At 44.2% G+C, this 20,689-nt stretch overlaps 1 protein-coding gene across 1 annotated transcript in view; it reads right to left on the bottom strand.

The window, feature by feature from the left end:
• Positions 1-307: 307 nt before the first annotated feature.
• The window catches only part of IFNLR1 (interferon lambda receptor 1), a 137,774-nt gene continuing 117,392 nt past the window's right edge, over positions 308-20,689 (bottom strand). Inside the window, exons 5-7 of the mRNA XM_075334112.1 lie at positions 15,047-15,203; positions 7,371-7,495; positions 308-1,040 (exon numbers count right to left, since the gene is read on the bottom strand). Coding sequence (XP_075190227.1) covers positions 357-1,040; positions 7,371-7,495; positions 15,047-15,203 — 966 coding nt within the window. The 3' untranslated portion in view covers positions 308-356. The remainder of the gene's footprint in view (positions 1,041-7,370; positions 7,496-15,046; positions 15,204-20,689) is intronic.

Genomic DNA, 20,689 nt, shown 5'->3' with positions numbered 1-20,689 from the left:
AAGGAAGACAAGAAAAAAAAAAAAAAAAATGGCGATCGCCATTATAGAAACAGCAGTGATCTGAAGGCGCTGTTCACGCACACTATACACTGAAATGTGATAATAGTTTGATTCACAGAGTGACTTACACTATTACAGCAGAAACCAAGCTATGATTTAGCTGTTTTTTGGCTGCTAGAACCGTTCTCGAACGTTTCTAGAACTATCGAGCTTTTGCAAAAAGCTCGAGTTCTAGTTCGATCTAGAACATGCCCCAAAATCACTCGAGCCTAGAACTGGAGAACCACGAACCACGAACCGCGCTCAACTCTAGTCCATAGCCATAAATAAATAGCATCAGTTCTGCATCTTCAATATCATTTGGATGAGTAAGTCCTCTGTGTATAGCCTGAAGTACCGTCTTTATGTGTTTTTTCATATTGTGAAGGATGTGTTAAACTAGACATTTTATAGTTCTTAAAGTCTGTTCTTAATGACTCCACGTCATCTTCAAAGTCTGTGAAGCATTGATTACTGGATTCTCCATCTGAGTTGTCCATATCATCAGTATTGCCCCCTATACATAAAGTCTCCAAGGGAATGTTTGTCAAGGAATTATGGTCCAATATGGAGACACTATCAAAGTGCTCGCTCACAGTCAAAGATGTAGAGGAAAACATTGCACCATCTTCTGAGACCGTTCTATGGATCGTTTCGGTTTGGTCGTTCGTCTCTTTAGATACCATTCCTGTATCTGATCCTGATGTATTAGGGCAGGTACAACCAGATGAAGATTTATCACTGCTGGAGTTGGATGCTAAGCCTTTAGAAGTGAAGTACTTCTTACTGTCCGAACCAGAAGTTTGCATAGTGGGTCGCTCCATGTATCCTTGGCCAGTGATTGGGTAAATGTTGACGCCATCATCCTGTCTATTAGAAGACAGAAGTCTGGTTGATGTGTCTTGCTCTTTGTTTTCATCAATACTAACAGAAGAAAAGTGTTCTGAGTACTGTTTTAGCAAACTCGGATCTTTCTGCCCATAGTTGTCATCTGAAAAATCCTTCAAAGGAACGAAAAAAAAAAATTAAAAGAAAGCAATGTTAGAATAAAAAACAAAAAAAACAAAAACAAAAAAAACCACAACAACAAAAAACCCCCACAGGAATTCAATTAACATGATAATGATATGATATTGATTTTGTAGGGAATTTTCTCAATTACATAAATCAGTTTGTAATAATTGTATGATGTATAGAGCTGGAAAAAGTACAGTTGCATTTCCATCTGTGCAATGATTGTGGAGGTATCCTAAACTTTGTGCAGCATTATTAGACAAGTATTTCCACCATATCATCATTTTTAGGAGATCTGATATTTTCAATCCAGTGGGCGGTTCCGTCAGTGACTGACATCCAGCTCTGTATACACACTTACAAGGAAAGCTGTCAGTCACTGATAGGACCGCCCACTGGACCAAAAATCCAAAAGAGGTTTTCATGATTAAGATAAAGGGTATAATGAAACTATATAATATTATATATATATATAAATAAAAAAAACTATATATCAAGGGTACTTTCACACTACGTTTATTTAACATGCATCCTTAACCTTTTTGTTAATGCAAAAACGGATCCAGTACAAATGCGTTTTCATTTCAATGCATTTGTAATGGACTCAACATACGTTCACATGCGTTTGCGTGCGTTTCAGTTAGGATCCGGTGACTTGCAGTATTTTAACTTTTTTCAAAAACGCTACTTGTAGCGTTTTTTGACCTGCGTCCAAATACTGCATGTGACCGGATCCTGACTGTACTGCAAGCAACCGCATGTGAATGGTGGTATGCTCATTGAAAGGATCCTGTTTGCTCTACAGAGCATGGCCAGAAACCAGCCTGGTGTGATCAGTCTCTCTCTCTCTCTCTCCCTTCTCTCTCAGTCCTCTCCTCTCTCTCTCCCCCCCCTCTCTCTATCCCCTCTCTTTCTCTCTCTCCTCTCTCTCTCCTCTCTCTCTACCCTCTCTTTCTCTCCCCCACCTCTCTCTCCCCCTCTCACCCCTCTCTCCCCTCTCTCCCCCTCTCTCTTTCTCTCTCCTCTCTCCCCTCTCTCTCTCCCTCCCCTCCATTCTCTCTCTCTCTCCCTTCTCTCCCTCCCCTCTCTCCCCCCTCTCTTCCCCCTCTCTCCCTCTCCCGCCTCTCTCTCCTCTCTCTCTCCTCTCTCCCTCCCTCTCCTTTCTCTCTGTCTCTCCCCTCTCTCTCCCTTCCCTCTCTCACCTTCTCTCTTTCTCCCCTCTCTCTCCCCTCTCCCCCCTCTCCCCCCCTCTCTCTCTCCCCTCTCTCTCCCCTCTGTCTTTCCCCTCTCTCTCCCCCCTATCTTTCTCCATCCTCTCTCTCCCCCCTCTCTCTCTCCCCCCTCTCTCTCCCCCCTTTCCCTCCCCCCTTTCTCCTCTCTCTCTCTTCTCTCCCCTCTCTCTCCCCCCTCTCTCTCCTCTCTCTTTCCTCTCCCTCCCCTCTCTTGCTCCCCTCTCTCGCTCCCCTCTCTCTCTCCCCCCTCTCTCCCTCCCCTCTCTCTCCTCCCTCTCTTTCTCTCCCCTCTCTCTCTCTTGTCGTCTGTCAAAAGCATGTTAAAAAAAGTAGTGTGAAAGTACCCTTAATGTGACCTGCAGTCATCATGATATAAAGTAGGGGGAAATTATTTGACAGCAAAAAAGAAGCCTAAGGCCATGTGCGCACTTTGCGTTCAGTTACTTGCAGAAATTAATTCATCATCTGGCAGAATTTGTCAATGTCAAATTTGGTTTTCACCACAAAAACGCCGGAAATACGCATGCTTTTTTCTAGCGTTTTTGCCCGCGTTTTACATACATTTTCTGTGCTTACAGTCAGATGCGTTTTCAAAACAAATACACTACTAAATAAAGTTTAAACATTCAAACACTATGAAAAAAAGGAAAAAAGGACAAAAAAATAATGCTTTAAATCATACACAAAATAACTCATTTAATTAAAAGATTATTGTGATTTAATATTTATGTATAAAATAACGTTAAATTATTGTTTAACTCTTTTTTTGTTGAAGTCGGGCTGGATGTGAGGGCAAAAGGAAACGTCATGACCTCACTATCATGCCAAAAACACATGCTTTGAGTTTGTCAAAAAAGCATGCATTTTACATCAAAAATGCATGTAAAATGCTAGGATTTTGATTTAGGATGCGTTTTGATCATTCTCATTGACTTCAATGTTACCAAATCACTGCCAAAATGGCAAAATCTATTGAAATGTTGCTTCTTCAAATGCAGAGATTTTGACAAATTTTTTACACCAAAAATGCAGCGTTTTTTTAAGCATAGTGCGCACAAGAAATCCCTTTTTCCCATAGACTTTGCCTGGAAATCAAAGCGCATGCATTTTTGCATTAAAATGCTGCAGTTCAAAACGCTGCGGAAACGCATGAAAAATCGCAACGTGCGCACATAGCCTTATACTTCTGCCCAGCTTGATAAAGGGTCTTGATATCCTTAGGGTATGTGCGCACGTTGCTTTTTACCTGCTTTTTACCTGCTTTTTTGCTGCTTTTTCTTCTGCGCTGTTTAATGCCAAAATGGATGCGTTCTTCTATTCAAGCAAAGTCTATGGGAATTTGGGTTTCTTGTTCACACTATGTTGTTCAAAATGCTGCCTTTTTGTGGCAGAACTTTGGTCAAAAACTCAGCTTTTCAAAGAAGCAACATGTCAATTGTTTTTGCCATTTGGGTTTTGCACTGCAAAGCTGAGTTTTTGACCAAAGTTCTGCCACAAAAAGGCAGCATTTTGAACAACATAGTGTGAACAAGAAACCCAAATTCCCATAGACTTTGCTTGAATAGAAGAACGCATCCATTTTGGCATTAAACAGCGCAGAAGAAAAAGCAGCAAAAAAGCAGGTAAAAAGCAGGTAAAAAGCAACGTGCGCACATACCCTTAGGCTGTATCCTCCCTCATTACACAAAGACACATCACCTGATTTACTGAAGCATTCAAGTTTATACAGCTTGGAAATGGAAAATATGAATAAAAGTATGAAAATACCTAATCCACAGTGTATTTAGCCATGATACCCCAGCACATGCAGGGTAACATGGTGGCTCAGTAAAGGACTGCAAATTTCTTCTACTCTCCAAAGTACTATATATTGTCTTCTTATTACATTTTCTCCCATGTTCTTGTAAATTTGAAGTCATTTGATTGCAACAGTATCTAATGTGTATGGGCAGTTAAAAGTTTTGTGATGCTTTTTTAAAGAAGCACTTCCATGTAGATTTATTTTTATTAAATCTCTTTGGGATCCAGCGCCATTCTGCTCCTCTTCTCAGTGACATCCATCGTCAGACTGGCTACCGGAGGAATGTCCAGTAATGCCAGGCCTGGATTCAGGTACCTGCATTGCACTCACCTGAACTCCGTAGATCAGCCCGACCTGTCTCAGCTGTCATGAACTGAACCGCAATCGCCGGGGAATCAATCACTCAGCTCTCGTGGTGCAGTCTCGGCTGCACGCCAGTAGCTCAGGTGAGAGCTCCGGAGTGCAGTGCAGGTACCTGAATCCAGGCCTGGCATTACTAGAGATTCCTCCGGTAGCCAGTCCGACGCTGGTGACATCACCACTCTGTAGACTGGGTCACTAAGTAAGTGTGAGCCGGAAGTCTCTTCTACAGTAACAATCTTATTCTGACGCTCCATAGACTTACATGGTAAAAGCCACTTCAGGGTGATGCAGAGCACAGAGTGACCCAGAGAGTTTGCAGAAGAGTTACGATGTCATTGAGGAGCGGAGAAGAATGGCACTGGAGAGAGATTTCAGCAAAATTCAGAGCCATATTCAACTCTCAGGGGCGAGAGCCACATTTAGTTCACAAATGTCACTATATAGCGGCCTGCTCTTCATAGCCGTTTTCAAGACCTGGTGCAAATGCACCTAGTTGGCAGACAGCCCTGCGAGCCATACATCATGGACCCGCGAGCCATATGTGCCTACAGAGCAACAGATTTTAGACCCCTGCTCTACCGTTATATAAGTGTAAGGGGGGGACACTAACCTCCCCGACGACCTGGCCTCTTTGGTGTGAGATGTAATGGTTTGGGTTGGGGTTTAGTTTTGCCTTCCACCACTAGATGGCACAGTATTCCCATAGTTTGGTTAGGGGGAAGTGGATGAACACAGCCCAGACAGTGGAAAAGGGGAGGGGAACAAGTGAGCAAGGACAGAGTAGTGAAGCAGACAAGGAAGCAGGGGGCTGCAGAGTAACATGGAGTGGAGGGTAGTCGGATCCTGAAGCAGAGAAGGTCGACTTGTTTGAGGACTGGCAGGAAAGAATGTTGCTAAGGTTCCCCGGGAAGAGGGAGGTCAGCATGGCCAGAGCGCCCGTATTCGCAGGGAAAGGGACAGGTAAAACAGGAGGCTGATGGAAAACTCTGACAGCCGGGATAGTGAGAATAGCAAGAAAATGGATATGTCTGGGAAAGAAGTGCCCTGTCTCAGAGGAAGAAGATGTATACCAACTAAATAAAACGAAGATGTTGAATGAGAATCTGGAGTCTGCCTTTTCTTTATCGGGACTGTATGCTAATCCAGAGGTATACTCCTCAGCATCTCTGGGGTCTGGCGTCCTTCTGTCGCCCCTTCAACCCTCAACCCCTTTTCATGAAGCGAAATAGTGATGGGCAGTCCGGCTCTTTTTGGTGATCCGGTTCCCATGGCTCAGCTCACCAAAAAGAGCCGGATCTTTCAGATCGTTCTCGGCTCCTTATTAAATATGTGTTCACCCCAGGTGAGCACATATTTAAGATTATAGTAACGCCTCTGGGGCCCCGCCCACCCACCCACGACAAGACCCCGCACATTACAAAGTACAAAGTACATTGTTGAGTGGGCGGGGTTTGGCCACGGGTGGGCGGGGTTTCGGCAGCGAAAAGAGCTCCTGTCGGTCACACAGGGAGCCGGATCTTTGTGTCGGATCATTCACGACCGACACATCACTAAAGTGAACCACCAGCCTCAGCAGAGCCCCTGGCCGATCTTTCATAAGGGTAGGGCTACATGGCGATATAATATTGCTTGCAGTTTTGTTAACTTAACACTTGCCCATGTGACCCAGATCAGTGATTTATAAATTAAGGCGATCAGAGTGCTTGCATGGTGACATTGCAGATAAACCGTTCTACCACTGTGCGGGCTTAGGCCAGTTTCACACATCCTTCTTTTTGCCGGTTTCGTGGATCCGGCGCGCTCCCGTACAGTGAATACAGTACAATGACAGCGCAACAAGCGCCAGTCACGTGCTGTCATGTGACCGGCGCATGTGACCCGGAAGTTACAGCACTGTCATTGTACTGTATTCACTGTACGGGAGCGCGCCGGATCCGCGAAACCGGCAAAAAGAAGGATGTGTGAGTGAGCCCTTAGCTGACATTTCACTGTGTAGGGATTTGGGTAAAAGGAGAAAGATTCTGGGAATTGTAGTCTTCAAACTGCAAGATCAGTCACGTGCCAGGTCATTAGAGGCTCCAACGCAACAATAAGGTGCCGTCAGAAAAGCACATATTTTATTCTGTAACGTGAAATTCTATATGTACTCATGCATACATGTGTTTATAGCCATTTTTTAACTTATTTTGGAGGGGGGGAGGGGAGGTGATTAGACATTTACTATCTAATGTGCCAGTATCAGTACCATGTCTTTGTGTCTAAGCCTGAGAGCAGCATAATGTGGGTATAGAGATATTGATAGAGCTACTGGCTAGTCTTAATAAAATCACTGATTTATCTGCTACAGGTCTACCAGTTCTCTGAATGCTGAGCTCTGTATAACCTCACACAAACCACTGATTGACAGCTTTCTTAGTGCACTGTGCATAGACAGAAAGCTCTCAATCAGTGGAGGGTGTGGGGTTATATTGAGCTCATAAATTTGGAGGATTACATGGCATTAGGTTTACTAGTCCTCTACCACTAATCCCCTACTGATAAAATAGTGATTTTATTAAAACTACACTAAGCAGCCCTGTAAGATGCACATAACTGGAATCAGGATATTTCTCTTTACATTATGCTGATCTTAGATTAGGTGGCAAATACCCGGTGACAGATTCCCTTTAAATCTTTCTTTCTGCGTGGAATATATTCTATTAATCACCTGTCATTATTAACCTGTTTAGAAAAAAAAGCTGAATAAACTAGTGTCCAAGGATGCTTTCAATACTAATCATATGAAATGATCTTTAGCGTGTAAACTTAAGAAATAACACCCTTAAAAAAAACCTGGAAAACAATAACACGTACTTGAAAAGTGCATACAAGTTTAGTAGTTATTTTCTATGTAAAATATTGCAGAGATCTCTTGTACTTACCAATACTTTAGGTATCTTTGATTTTTCTGTTATAGTATGCCAGATTAGAAAAGATATAAAACCAACCACAGCTATGATTGTAAAAATGGGTAACACAGCAAAATATGGTGCGTGATTGCTTTCATCTGAAAAGAAAATGCCATATTGTAAGAAACGGAAAACATCACACAATAAGGATATAAAAAAGGAAAATTGGGATTGCCCCACATATACTTCTAAATTTACTACCATGCAAAACATAACATTTTAACATTCAAAGTATATATATATATATATATACACACACTCCCTGACAGAAGTTCTGTTGCTTATCCATGTTATGTAAATAAAAGCTTATTACCTGACTTTAAATTCATCCATTGGTTTTATAAATTACTCTTTTGAAAGCTGAAACCCTCCCAAATTTGATTTAGGTTATGAAAATAAAGTTGCTGCAAAGCTGAAATATTGATCATTTAATGAACAGAGAAACGTCAGATTTTGTCAAGACAAAAGTTTTGTCACCTTGTCATATAATGCACCCAATCCTAGTTTACATCCTCACCTCTGCTCACTAAATGATCGCTTAATTAGTGGGTGTGTAGAAAAAGAGACCCAGCACCTATATATATATATATATATATATATATATATTATATATATATAAAACGTTCTTATAGTGCTCTCAACCCATTGTGTCTAGAGATGGCAGTCAGTCTCAGTAGTTAATTCGATTACTCGGATCGTTATGTCTGGATGGCAGAATAATTCCTGTACAGGTCAGGCAAAAAAGTAAACACACTAAGGCCTTTTTCACACGTCCGTGTTTCAGGTACTTGTGACATCAGTCATCAGTTTTTTTCACGAATGCCAGACGTACCCATATTATTCAATGGGCTAACGCACACGGACCATGTGGCCTTGCACAGACACATGTCCGTTTTTTCTCCGGCGGCATGGCTGGCACACTAATGTGATCCTTGTGACTTGTACCAGAGAAAACACGTATCTTTGAAATAAAATGATTTTCCATACTCCCCTGTCTTCAGCGCTGCTGTCTTCGGTGCTGCTGTTACTTGCTTCAGGGCCCGCTCATTATTCTCATGCGTATTTACTGCACCATGGATCTGCAAGTTACAGCATCGCAAGTATCCAGCAAGCAGTGTGTGTGCAGTGACATCAACTTGGATGACCTCCGGATGACACCCCCGTGACTCCCGTGCTACTGCGGGTGTCGTGACAATGATTCCACGGGTTCATCAGAGTTCATTGGGAACTCAAATGAACTCTCAACATTACTGCAGTAACACCCTGTGCAGGTGTCACTGGGGTGTCATCAGGAGTTCATTGGATACTACGATGAACTCATGATGTCACTGCTGAGGGCGCCCCAGTGGTGACCTAGGTTGACCTTATGTGGTCCAGGTCACTGCAGGGAAGCACACACAGCAGTGTGTGTGTCTGCAGATGCTGCTCTCACAATCAATGGAGAACATTTGATTCTCCATTGAATGTACCAGGGAGCATGAGATCAACATGGGACCCACTAATTAGATTACGGCAGGCTAGGATTAGGGCTTTGACAGGGAAATAAATTGGAAAAGAGAGTATGTCTCTTGTCTTTATTTATTTATTTAATACTTTTCTTTTTGTATGTCTTTTCAAGTTCACTTTTGGGGAACATAGTGGGACCTATCAATGAATTACGGTGGACCTTTTGTATTTTTAAAAATAAATAAATAAATAAATTGGTGAATGAGGGTTGGAGTCAGGGGTTTTTGTTCAAATAAACTTTTTTAGGCTATGTTCGCACGTTGCGTCGGTGTACCTGCAGTTTATTCTGCATGTTTTCCTTCCCTTGGTTTTTGACCAAATGGCTTTTGACAATTTTTTAGCGCTAAAAACGCATGCGTTTTTACCGCATTTTTAGTGCGTTTTTAGCGCTTTTTACCTGCGTTTTCACCTGCGTTTCTGCAGATGCGTTTTTGAGATCAAGACACTGAGAAATAAAGTTGAAATAGTCAAAAAGATTGAAAAAAGAGAAAAAAATTATAAAATTAACTTTTAAAAAAATTAAATGGGAAAATATCAATTTAAATGTAATAATAGTGGTTATGCACATTTTTACAGAAAAATAGCTAAAGTTTATTATTTTTTTACATTTAAATTTTCGGTTATTGTGTGTGTGTGTGTAAAGGAACATTAGAACCCATTAATTTTTGCCCAGAAAAGCATGCGTTTTTGGAGCCAAAAACGCAGTTGAAAAGCAGGTAAAAAGCATGAAAAACGCAGGAATTGTAATTTTGGTTGCGTTTTGCCATTTCTCATTGACTCCAATGTTAAGGAAACGCTGCAGAAATGGCAAAAACAACTGACATGCTGCTTCTTTTTCAGCATGGTTTTTGACCACAAATATGCAAATTAAACGCTGCTGAACAAAAAGCAAAGTGCAGACAGGATTTCTGCTTTTCCCATAGACTTTGCTGGAAATCAAAAACGCATGCGTTTTAGCGCAAAAACGCTGCAGCCAAAAACGCTGCAGAAACGCGGAAAAAAACGCAACGTGCGAACATAGCCTCATTCTCCTTTTAACTACTGGATTAGTGATGGCAGTGTCTGCTAGACACCACTGATTACTAATACCAGGGGCTTGATGCCAGCCAACTATTACCCCATTTGCCACCACACCAGGGCAACGGAAAGAGCCATGGCCAGCACCAGAATTGGCGCATCTAATGGTTGCGCCACTTCTGGGGCTACTGCGGGCTACTATCGTTAGGCTGAAAAGGGCCAAATAACCATGGCTCTTCCAACCCTAATAATATCAGCCCCCAGTTGTCTGCTGTACTTTTTTCTGGTTTTAGGAAAATGGAGGGACCCCTCATCATTTTTTTTTTTAAACTAAATGATTTAAAAAATAAGCGTGGGATCCCATCTATTTTTAATAACCAGCCAAGGTTTAGCAGACAGCTGAGGGTTGCAGCTGCTGCTGTTGCTGTGCTGGATATGAAAATTGAGGGGGGACCACACGTCATTTTTTTAATTAAAAAATAAAAATGCTGCAAAACAGCTGGCCAAGCTATCTATTTATCTATTGAGTTATTCTGTTCTTTCTATCTATTTTATATGTTCTTTCTATCTCTACCTATTTTATCTGTTCTATCTATAATTTTTCTGCCTTTGCCCATCTTTTACACATTAAACAAACCATTCATTTCAGCATCATGCATTTTATTACCAGTCACACAGATGTCACACGTATGCAAACACGGATGACACACATTTAGCACACGGATGACCATACTAGTGTGTTTGGCTTGTACGTGTTTAAACACGGATGTGTGAAAGTGGCCTAAATTGATTTTTCCCACTGTCAGTGGGCACATAAGATTGACATTTTAAGAGGGAAACAAAAGAACACTGAGAGCACCATGCTAAGTATACAAAAGTAATTTCGAAATATATATTGTTTTACATAATGCTTGTAATTGAAAAATCACATTAGTACATTTTGCCTGATCTAACAAAAACTTTAATACATGTAAGGCCTCTTTCACACATCTGTGGAAACCACGCATGTTTTTCACGGATGTGTAAAAGGTGCGTATTGCCCTTCATGTGCCGTGATTTTGGCACACATGTGTTCTCCGTGTGCTATCCGTGATAACACACGGAGAACAGGAACTTTCTGCTCACCTGTCCCTGGCGTTGTTGTCCGTGGTGCTGATCTACGCTCTCCAGCCCTGCCGACTCTCCGCTGCTGCTGCTTCCGGTCCTCTGTGCCGTGCATATGCGATGAGCATAATGAGCGGGGGTCGGAAGCAGGTGACAGCAGCGGCAGAGACAGCAGTGCTACAGACAGGTGAGTGCATATGCAATGAGCATAATGAGTGGGGGTCGGAAGCAAGTGACAGCAGCGGCAGATACAGCAGTGCTGAAGACAGGTAAGTGCATATGCAATGAGCATAATGAGCGGGGATCGGAAGAAAGTGACAGCAGAGGCAGAGACAGCAGTGCTGGAGACAGGTGAGTGCATATGCAATGAGCATAATGAGCGGGGGTCGGAAGCAAGTGACAGCAGCGGCAGAGACAGCAGTGCTGGAGACAGGTGAATGCATATGCAATGAGCATAATGAGCGGGGATTAGAAGCAAGTGACAGCAGAGGCAGAGACAGCAGTGCTGGAGAAGGCGAGTGTAGAAATTAATTTTATTTCACAGACATGTGTGTTTTCTCCGGTACGTATCACACTGATGTCACACGGATCACACTTGTGTGGTCCGTGTGACACCCGTGCTGCCGGAGAAAAATTAACATGTCTACATCTGGAGCACATGTATGCTCCACATGGACACACGGTCCATGGCAAAACACGCACGTGTACGTAAATCCATTGATTTTAATGGGTCTACGTGTGCCCGTGTCTCTGGTATGTGTGAAAACTCTCACAGGTACCGGAGACACGGACGTGTGAAGGGGGCCTAAGACAGAGGACAAATGGCCTCATGCACCTAACCACACCACCAGCACTGATTAACAGCTCTCTGGCACTATACAATGTACACAGAAAGCTGTAGCATTGGCAGACTTATACACAGCTCACATCTAAGCTCTACTAGATCTTCAGCAAAGAAAACTGTGACTATTATACCTGCTGCACCCTGGAAACTAAAAATACACATTACTAAGATCAGGTTCTCTGGTCCCAATCATTGCCATGGCAAGTTAAGGTCAAATGACCAACAGCATGGCCTACCAAGTGTTCTGAGTAGCAGCACTGACAGGTATAATCCATTGCAATGCTTATTATGCAGTGTGCTTATTATGCATTGCAATGGATTATACCAGCGAAAAGAGTATAGGGACTAAGTAATAATAATAATAATTATTATAATAAAAAAGGTTATTTATATAGCGCCAATATATTCAGCAGCACTGTACAATTAAGCAGTGGCGTATACAGATGATAAAAACAAAACAAAGTAGCTCATAGTTCAACAGTTAAAAGAGGAGTGAGGGCCCTGCTCAGAAGCTTACAATCTATAGGAAAAAAAGGTGAAAAAAAATAGAAAAAAAACAAACACATTTGGTATCACTGTGATCTCTAAAACTGTCACACTAGTTAACCCCTTCAGTGAATACTGTAAAAAAAATGAAAAAGTAGCAAAACTATGTCTTTTCATCACACAGCTGACAAAAAAAGTGGAAAAAACACGATTAAAAAGTCATATGTAAATAAAAATGACACCTCTGAAAACATCATCTTGTCCCACAATAAAAAACAAGCCACCATACAGCTACATTAGTGAAGAAATAAAAAAAGCTATAGCTTTCAGAATACAGCAATGCATGAACATTTTTTTTTCTATAAAAAATTGTTTTTTTTTGTGTAAAAGCGGAAAAAGGGGAAAAACATGAAAAAAAACACAAAACAAAAACATATAGATGTGGTATCGCTGTAATCGTACCAACCAGATGAATAAGGCTGTCATATCACTTATGATACAGGGATCGCTGTAAGAAAAAAAACTAAATTTTGTATTGCTGAGCTTCACACTGCACAGGAGGTAAGCTATAAAAACTATATTATTTTCTCTAAGTATATATATATATATATATATATATATATATATATATATATATATATATATATATATATATTAAAGAAACGGTTCTTAAATATTCTACTCTTTATGTTTAAAGGGAATGTCTCATCAGAAAGTTACCTGTAGTTAAAATCAGGGTTTTTTGTTACATGTACGGTATTTCCATATCACAATTTATATTTAAAATCAATAGCTTAAAAAAATTTACAATTGTCAGGACTGAATTTGTAAACTCATTTTCTGTTTAAAGAAAATTCACATTTACATCTACAGCATCTACACTGCTTCATACCCTCTCTTTTGTCCTGAAGCATCTATTGAGCATGTGCAAAAGTGATTGTGAAGGAAGACGTGACCTAATTTGATTGGTGGCTCCTCTGTTATCAGCTGTGTACAGATTGTTATTGCTCATTGTCATCCTGCCTTTGATGATAATGTGCATGATGAAAACTCCTCAGGAAGTAAAGGCTCAGTCACACTAAACAACTTACCAGCGATCCCAACAACGATACAACCTGATAGGGATCGCTGGTAAGTTGCTAGGAGGTCGCTGGTGAGATGTCACATTAAGCGACGCTCCAGCGATCCCACCAGCAACCTGACCTGGCAGGGATCGCTGGAGCGTCGCTACACGTGGAAGCATGCTGCGCTTGGTAACTAAGGTAAATATCGGGTAACCAACCCGATATTTACCTTGGTTACCAGCGCACACCACTTAGCGCTGGCTCCCTGCACACCTAGCCACAGTACACATCGGGTTAATTACCTGATGTGTACTGCAGCTACATGTGCAGAGAGCAGGGAGCCGCGCACACTTCTTAGCGCTGGCTCCCTGCATTCCTAGCCACAGTACACATCGAGTTAATTACCCGATGTGTACTACAGCTACATGTGCAGGGAGCAGCGCACACTGCTTAGCGCTGGCTCCCTGCTCTGATAGCTACAGTACACATGGGGTTAATTACCCGATGTGTACTGCAGCTACATGTGCACAGGACAGGAGACGGCACTGACAGCTGAGAGCGGCGGAGGCTGGTAACGAAGGTAAATATCGGGTAACCAAGGGAAGGGCTTCTTGGTTACCCGATGTTTACCGTGGTTTCCAGCGTCCGCAGAAGCTGGTTCCCTGCTCACTGCACATTCAGTTGTTGCTCTGTCGCTGCCACACACAGCGATCTGTGCTTCACAGCAGGAGAACAACAACTAAAAAATGGCCCAGGACATTCAGCAACAACCAACGACCTCACAGCAGGGGCCAGGTTGTTGCTGGATGTCACACAAAGCAACATCGTTAGCAAGTTCTGCCTCAGCAGCGATGTTGCTAGCGATGTTGCTTAGTGTGACGGTACCTTAAAGGGGGCTTTACACGGTAGCGATATCGGTAGCAATTTCTAGCGATATTGAGCGTGTAAGTACCCGCCCCCGTCGCGCATGCGATTGTTTGTGATCGCTGCCGTAGCGAACATTATCGCTACGCAGCGTCACACATACTTACCTGGTCGGCGGCGTCGCTGTGACTGCCGAACAATCCCTCCTTCAAGGGGGAGGGACGTTCGGCATCATAGCAACGTCACCGCAACGTCACTAAGCGGCCGGCCAATCAAAGCGGAGGGGTGGAGCTGAGCGTGATGTAAACATCCCGCCCACCTCTTCCTTCCGCATTGGGGACGGCGGCAGGTAAGGAGACGTTCCTCGCTCCTGCGGTGTTACACATAGCGATATGTGCTGCCGCATGAGCGATGAACCACAACGCTAAACAAACCTTACCGATTTTTGAGTTTGGGACGACCTCTCCATGGTGAACGATTTTCACCATTTTTGAGGTCGCTGGTAAGTATTGCATGCTGCGATATTGTTAATGACGCCGGATGTGCGTCACTAACAATGTGACCCCGACGATCAAACATTAACGATATTGTAGCGTGTAAAGCCCTCTTTAGAGTCTAAAATTAGCAGTAAATGATATTCAACACATAATGGAGCAATTTGTAAATTTATTACAGTGCATTTTTCTTTACTAGATCTCCCTCAATGTTCTTTTAGGAAAAGATGAACCTTATTCACTGATCTCATAGTTGTAATATATTCATACCTTTTTCGGTAAAATTGAAGCAAACGGGACTGGAGAACTTGCTGAATTTATAAGTATCAGATATAAGTCTTGTTTTTGCAGCAACACAATATTCTCCTTTGAATCCAAGGGTTTTTATTGTTATTGAAGGCCGATCCAGTTCTTGTTCAAGTGTGATCTGAAAAGGTAAAGAAGCATAGAGGATGTGTCTAAAGTAGAAATCACATTCAAGCTTTAGGCTACGTGCGCATGCTGCGGATTTACTGCGGATTTTCCCACGGATTTGCTGCAGAAAACGTGTCTAACATTTCTGCAGTCATTCCCCAGCAAAACCTATGGGTATGAAAAAAATCCTGTGCGCACACTTTTTTTTTTATACCTGCGGATTTACCCGCGGAATTTCCACATGTGCATGTCACTTCTTTTCTTCAGGTACCTGCGTTTTTTGCCATAGAGAAGGGTAAAAATCCGCAGGGACCAACCCACGGAAAAACCGCAGCAAATCCGCGGCAAATCTGCATGCAGATTTTGTTGCGGTTTTGGTGTGTTTTTTTTACCGCGGGTGCGGAATTCTTTCAGAGGGTCCGGATTTTCCTTAAGAAAAAGTCAATTTCTAGTGCGCACATGGCCTAAAAGGGCAGTTCCACCCGTAGTACTGTGCAAAAATTGTAGGCAGGTGTGGGAAAAAAATACTGCTATGTAAGGATGCTTTCAAAAATAGAAGTGCTAATTGTTAAATATTAAAAAATAAACTAAGTGCAAAGTGAATGATCAAGAGAAACATTGGAATCAAATCAATATTTGGTGTGAATTTACCTTCAAGGTATTAATCCTTCTACGGTAGGAAGACTTACAAGGAAGGAACTTGGGAGGGATTTTGTTCCAAATATCTTTTATGTTTATCATGCATTGTTTATATAGCGCCAATATATTCCACAGCGCTTTACAGAGATTTTCATCACTATCTCAACAATTTATATTCCCTATCAGTATGGTCTGTGGAAGGAAACTACAGTACCCTGAGGAAACCCACACAAACATGAGGAGAACATACAAACTCCTTGCAGATGTTGTTCTTGGTGGGATTTGAACCCAGGATTCCATTACGGTAAAGCAACAGTGCTAACCACTGAACTATCATTTTGCCCATCTTGGAGGATATACCTCACATCTTCTGTGCCTGTAGGATTGTGCAAATTCTTCTGTCTCCATATATAATTCCTCAAATTATCTCTCCAGGAATGGAGACAAACTCTAGCGCAGCGCCACCTATTGGAAGTAGCGATCCTAAAAGTCAAATGTGGATTTTTAACAATCCTTTGCATATGACTTAAGGGGGCTTTACACGCTGCGACATCGCTAATGCAGAGTCGTTGGGGTCACGGAATTTGTGACAAACATCCGGCCGCATTAGCGATGCTGTTGCGTGTGATACCGATAAGCGATTTTGCATCGTTGCAAAAACGTGCAAAATCGCTAATCGGCGACATGGGGGTCCATTCTTAAAAATCGTTACTGCAGCAGTAACGAAGTTGTTCCTCGTTCCTGCGGCAGCACACATCGCTGCGTGTGACGCTACAGGAACGAGGAAGCTCCCCTTACCTGCCTCCCGGCTGCTATGCAGAAGGAAGGAGGTGGGCGGGATGTTACGTCTCACTCATCTCCGCCCCTCCGCTGCTATTGGGTGGCGGTTCAGTGACGTTTCAGTGACGTCGCTGTGACGCCGCACGGACCGCCCCCTTAGAAAGGAGGCGGTTCGCCGGTCACAGCGACGTCGCCGGACAGGTAAGTATGTGTGACTGCTCTGGGCGATGTTGTGCGGCACGGGCAGCAATATGCCCATGTCTCGCAACAGATGGGGGCGGGTACCCACACTAGCGATATCGGGACCGATATCGCAGTGTGTAAAGTAGCCTTTAGGCTACTTTCACACAGCAGTTTTTTGCAATCAGGCACAATCCGGTTTGTGCCTGATGCAACGGATCCGTTTCAGAGTGTGTAAAAACTGATGCAACGGATCCGGTAAAAAAACTGATCCGTTTACACCGGCACTCCCGCATGCATCATCACTGCACATACACCGGCACTTCCGCACCCACCATCACCGCACATACACCGGCACTCCCGCACGCACCATCACTGCAAATACACCAGCACTCCCGCACCCATCATCACTGCACATACACCGGCACTCCCGCACCCATCATCACCGCACATACACCGGCACCTCCGCACCCATCATCACCGCACATACACCGGCACTCCCGCACCCACCATCACTGCACATACACCGGCACTCCCGCACGCACCATCACCGCACATACACCGGCACTCCCACACCCACCATCACTGCACATACACTGGCACTCCCGCACGCATCATCACCATACATACACCGGCACTCCCACACGCATCATCACCGCACATACACCGGCACTCCCGCACACACCATCACTGCACCTACACCGGCACTCCCTCACGCATCATCACTGCACATACACCGGCACTCCTGCACACACCATCACCACACATACACTGTCACTACCTCAGTGACGTCACCGCTGACAGCGCGACTCCCTTCAGTTGCTGCGTGGAGCTCCCAGGAGCGGCGGTGTTCTACTGCTGCACCTGTCAGCTTCATGTAGCAGAGCTGAAATCGTCGCGGGACCTCGTGGGTTACGTCGGACCTGGCGGGGTATTTGGGGATTTTAATAAAATGGTGAAAGAGGGTGTTTTTTTGTCTGTTATTCCAAATAAAGTATTTTTTCGGGTGTATGTATTTATTCACTTTCACTTACAGGTTAATCATTGGGGGTGTCTCATTGACGCCTGCCATGATTAACCTTTTATTACCTCGATTGCCACCACACCAGGGCAATTCGGGATGAGCCGGGTAGAGTTCCGGGACTGTCGCATCTAATGGATGCGGCAATTCCGGGCGGCTGCTGGCTGATATTGTTAGGCTGGGGGGCTCCCCATAACGTGGGGCTCCCCATCCTGAGAATACCAGCCTTCAGCCGTGTGGCTTTATCTTGGCTGGTATCAAAATTGAGGAGGACCGCCCGCGTTTTTTTTTTTTTATTATTATTTATTTATTTTACTGCAAGATATAGACCCGCCCACCGGCGGCTGTGATTGGTTGCTGTGAGACAGATGTCACTCAGTGTGGGGGTGTGTCTAACAGCAATGAATCATAGGCGCCGGTGGGCGGGGAAAGCAGGGAATACGAGATTGAATAATGGGCGGCCGGCATTTTCAAATTAGGAGAAGCCGCCAGCAGTGTGACAGCCGTGCAGCGCCGCGTCGGTGATCGGTGAGTGGGTGAGAGTGAGTGAATGAGTCAATAAGTGAGTGAGTGTGAGAGAGAGAAAGAGGCTGGGGCCACACGGGGCACCACACTCGGCTGGCAGCACAGCAGGAGCTGAGTGTCATGCCAGTGTCCTTGCGTCTGCGGTCCGACCGTGCAAGCGGACCACAGCTGTGGGGGGCGGCCAGGCTCTCAGGAGGGGCGGGCCAGCACGGGGGAGGGGAAGGTGGGATTTATCTCCCTCTCTCCACCGTAGCCGGCTATTGCGACTCTCGCTCTGCACGCATGGTACACCGGTGTACCGCGAGTGCAGTGCGATTTTTTTCTCGCCCCATTCACTTGAATGGGTACGAGAGAAAAGAGTCTCGTATTACACCTGCAGCATGCTGCGATTGTTTTCTCGGTCCGATTAGGACTGAGAAAATAATTGCTCGTGTGCTGACACACAGACTAGAATTGGTGCGAGTGTAATGCGATGTTTTATCACACTCCACTCGCACCGATTTTCTTAGGCCAGAGAATCACTTCTGGGCATGCTCAGAAGTAAAAACCAAATCTGGTACATGCTTCCAGCATTTGATGCATGCCACCGGATTCAGCGTGCATAGACTTTCATTATGCACCATGCCGCACGGTGCCACACCTGGCGCTATGCGTTTTTTTGTCAGAGACAAAAAACGTTACAATAGACGTTCCATGCGGCCGCCACATTAGTCAATTACGACGGATATGGCAAAAGCCGGATGCAACGCAAGGCCATCAGGCACAATCCGGCACTAATACAAATCAATGGGGATAAAACTGATCCGGCGCCGGATCCGTTTTACCTGTTTTTTTCCGGATTGTGCCTGATGCAAAAAAACTGATGTGTGAAAGTAGCCTTAGGAAATATATGCCAGATCAGAATCCCAATTTGCAGACACGGTGTTTCAGGATGCTTGCCCCTCGTCAGTGCAAAGTATGGGGTGTCTGATCTGGCTTATGAGAAGCTTTGTGGGGACCACGGGGGAACACTATTCTCCTTAATGAGACTTTGCAAGCCAGTCTGGCTGCCAGTAAGGGGACTTATAGCTGCCACGCCCCTCTAGGAAATATTCAAATTATCTCTCCAGGAATGGAGACAAACTCTAGCGCAGCGCCACCTATTGGAAGTAATAATCCCTGTCAGACTCTATGTTGAGATCAAGGTTCTTAAGGGGCCACATCATCCACTCTACGACTTCTTGTTCTTTACACTGAAGATAGTTTTTAATGACATTGGATATATGTTTAGAGTCTTTGTCCTGCTACAGAATAAACTTGAAGCCAAAAAGATGCCTCCCTGAGGGTATTCCAGGGTGGATAAGTATGTGTTTGAATTTCTCAGCATTGAGGAGACCATTAATCTTGACCCATTTCCCAAGTTAGTTTACTAAAATGCAACTCAGACTTAGGGTAAGGTTCCACTTGCGTATGAGTCGGCGAGTCTCGCATCGGTATCACCCGCCACGGCGTACAATCTCCTGACAGGAGCAGGTCAGCTGTATTTCCATGCAGCTGCACACTCGTGTCCAGAGAGCGTCAGGCCGTGCCAGGTGATATCGATGCGATACTCTCAGAAGTCATACACAAGTGGAACTGTACCCTTACACAGGTCCTCCACCATACTTCACTGTTACCTGCAGGCACCCATTTTTGTACCACTATCTAGCCCTAAAGGGAATCTGTTGGTAATGTTTTTACTATTTAATCTGACAACAGCATAATATAGTGAACAAGAGCCTGATTCCAGGGATGTGTCACTTATTAGGCTGTGTGCTGTAGTTTTAATACAATCAGTATTTTATCAGCAGGAAACTAAAGCTGGGGTCACACATAGCGATGCAGCAGCGATAACGATGGGCGACCTGACCTTATCAGGATCGCTGCTGCGTTGTTACATGGTCGCTGGCTCCCTGCACTCCTAGCTAGAGTACACATCGGGTTAATTACCTCATGTGTACTCCAGCTACATGTGCAGAGAGCAAGGAGCCGGCACTGGCAGCGTGAGAGCGGTGGACGCTAGAAACTAAGGTAAATATCGGGTAACCAAGGAAAGGGCTTCCCTTGGTTACCCGATGTTTATCTTGGTTACAGCTTACCGCAGGCTGCCAGAAGCCGGCTCCCTGCTCACTTCAGTTCGTCGCTCTCTCGCTGTCACACACAGCGATGTGTGCTTCACAGCGGGAGAGCGACGAGCAAAAAATGAAGCAGGACATTCACCAACGACCGGCGACCTCACAGCAGGGGCCAGGTCGTTGCTGGATGTCACACACAGCGACAACGACGGGACATCGCTGCTACGTCACAGAAAATGGTGACTTAGCAGCGACGTCGTT

This window comes from Anomaloglossus baeobatrachus, chromosome 2 (assembly GCF_048569485.1).
Source record: "Anomaloglossus baeobatrachus isolate aAnoBae1 chromosome 2, aAnoBae1.hap1, whole genome shotgun sequence".
NCBI lineage: Eukaryota > Metazoa > Chordata > Amphibia > Anura > Aromobatidae > Anomaloglossus > Anomaloglossus baeobatrachus.
The sequence above is the reverse complement of the archived record's forward strand: the minus strand, read 5'-3'. Positions and strand labels throughout refer to the sequence as shown.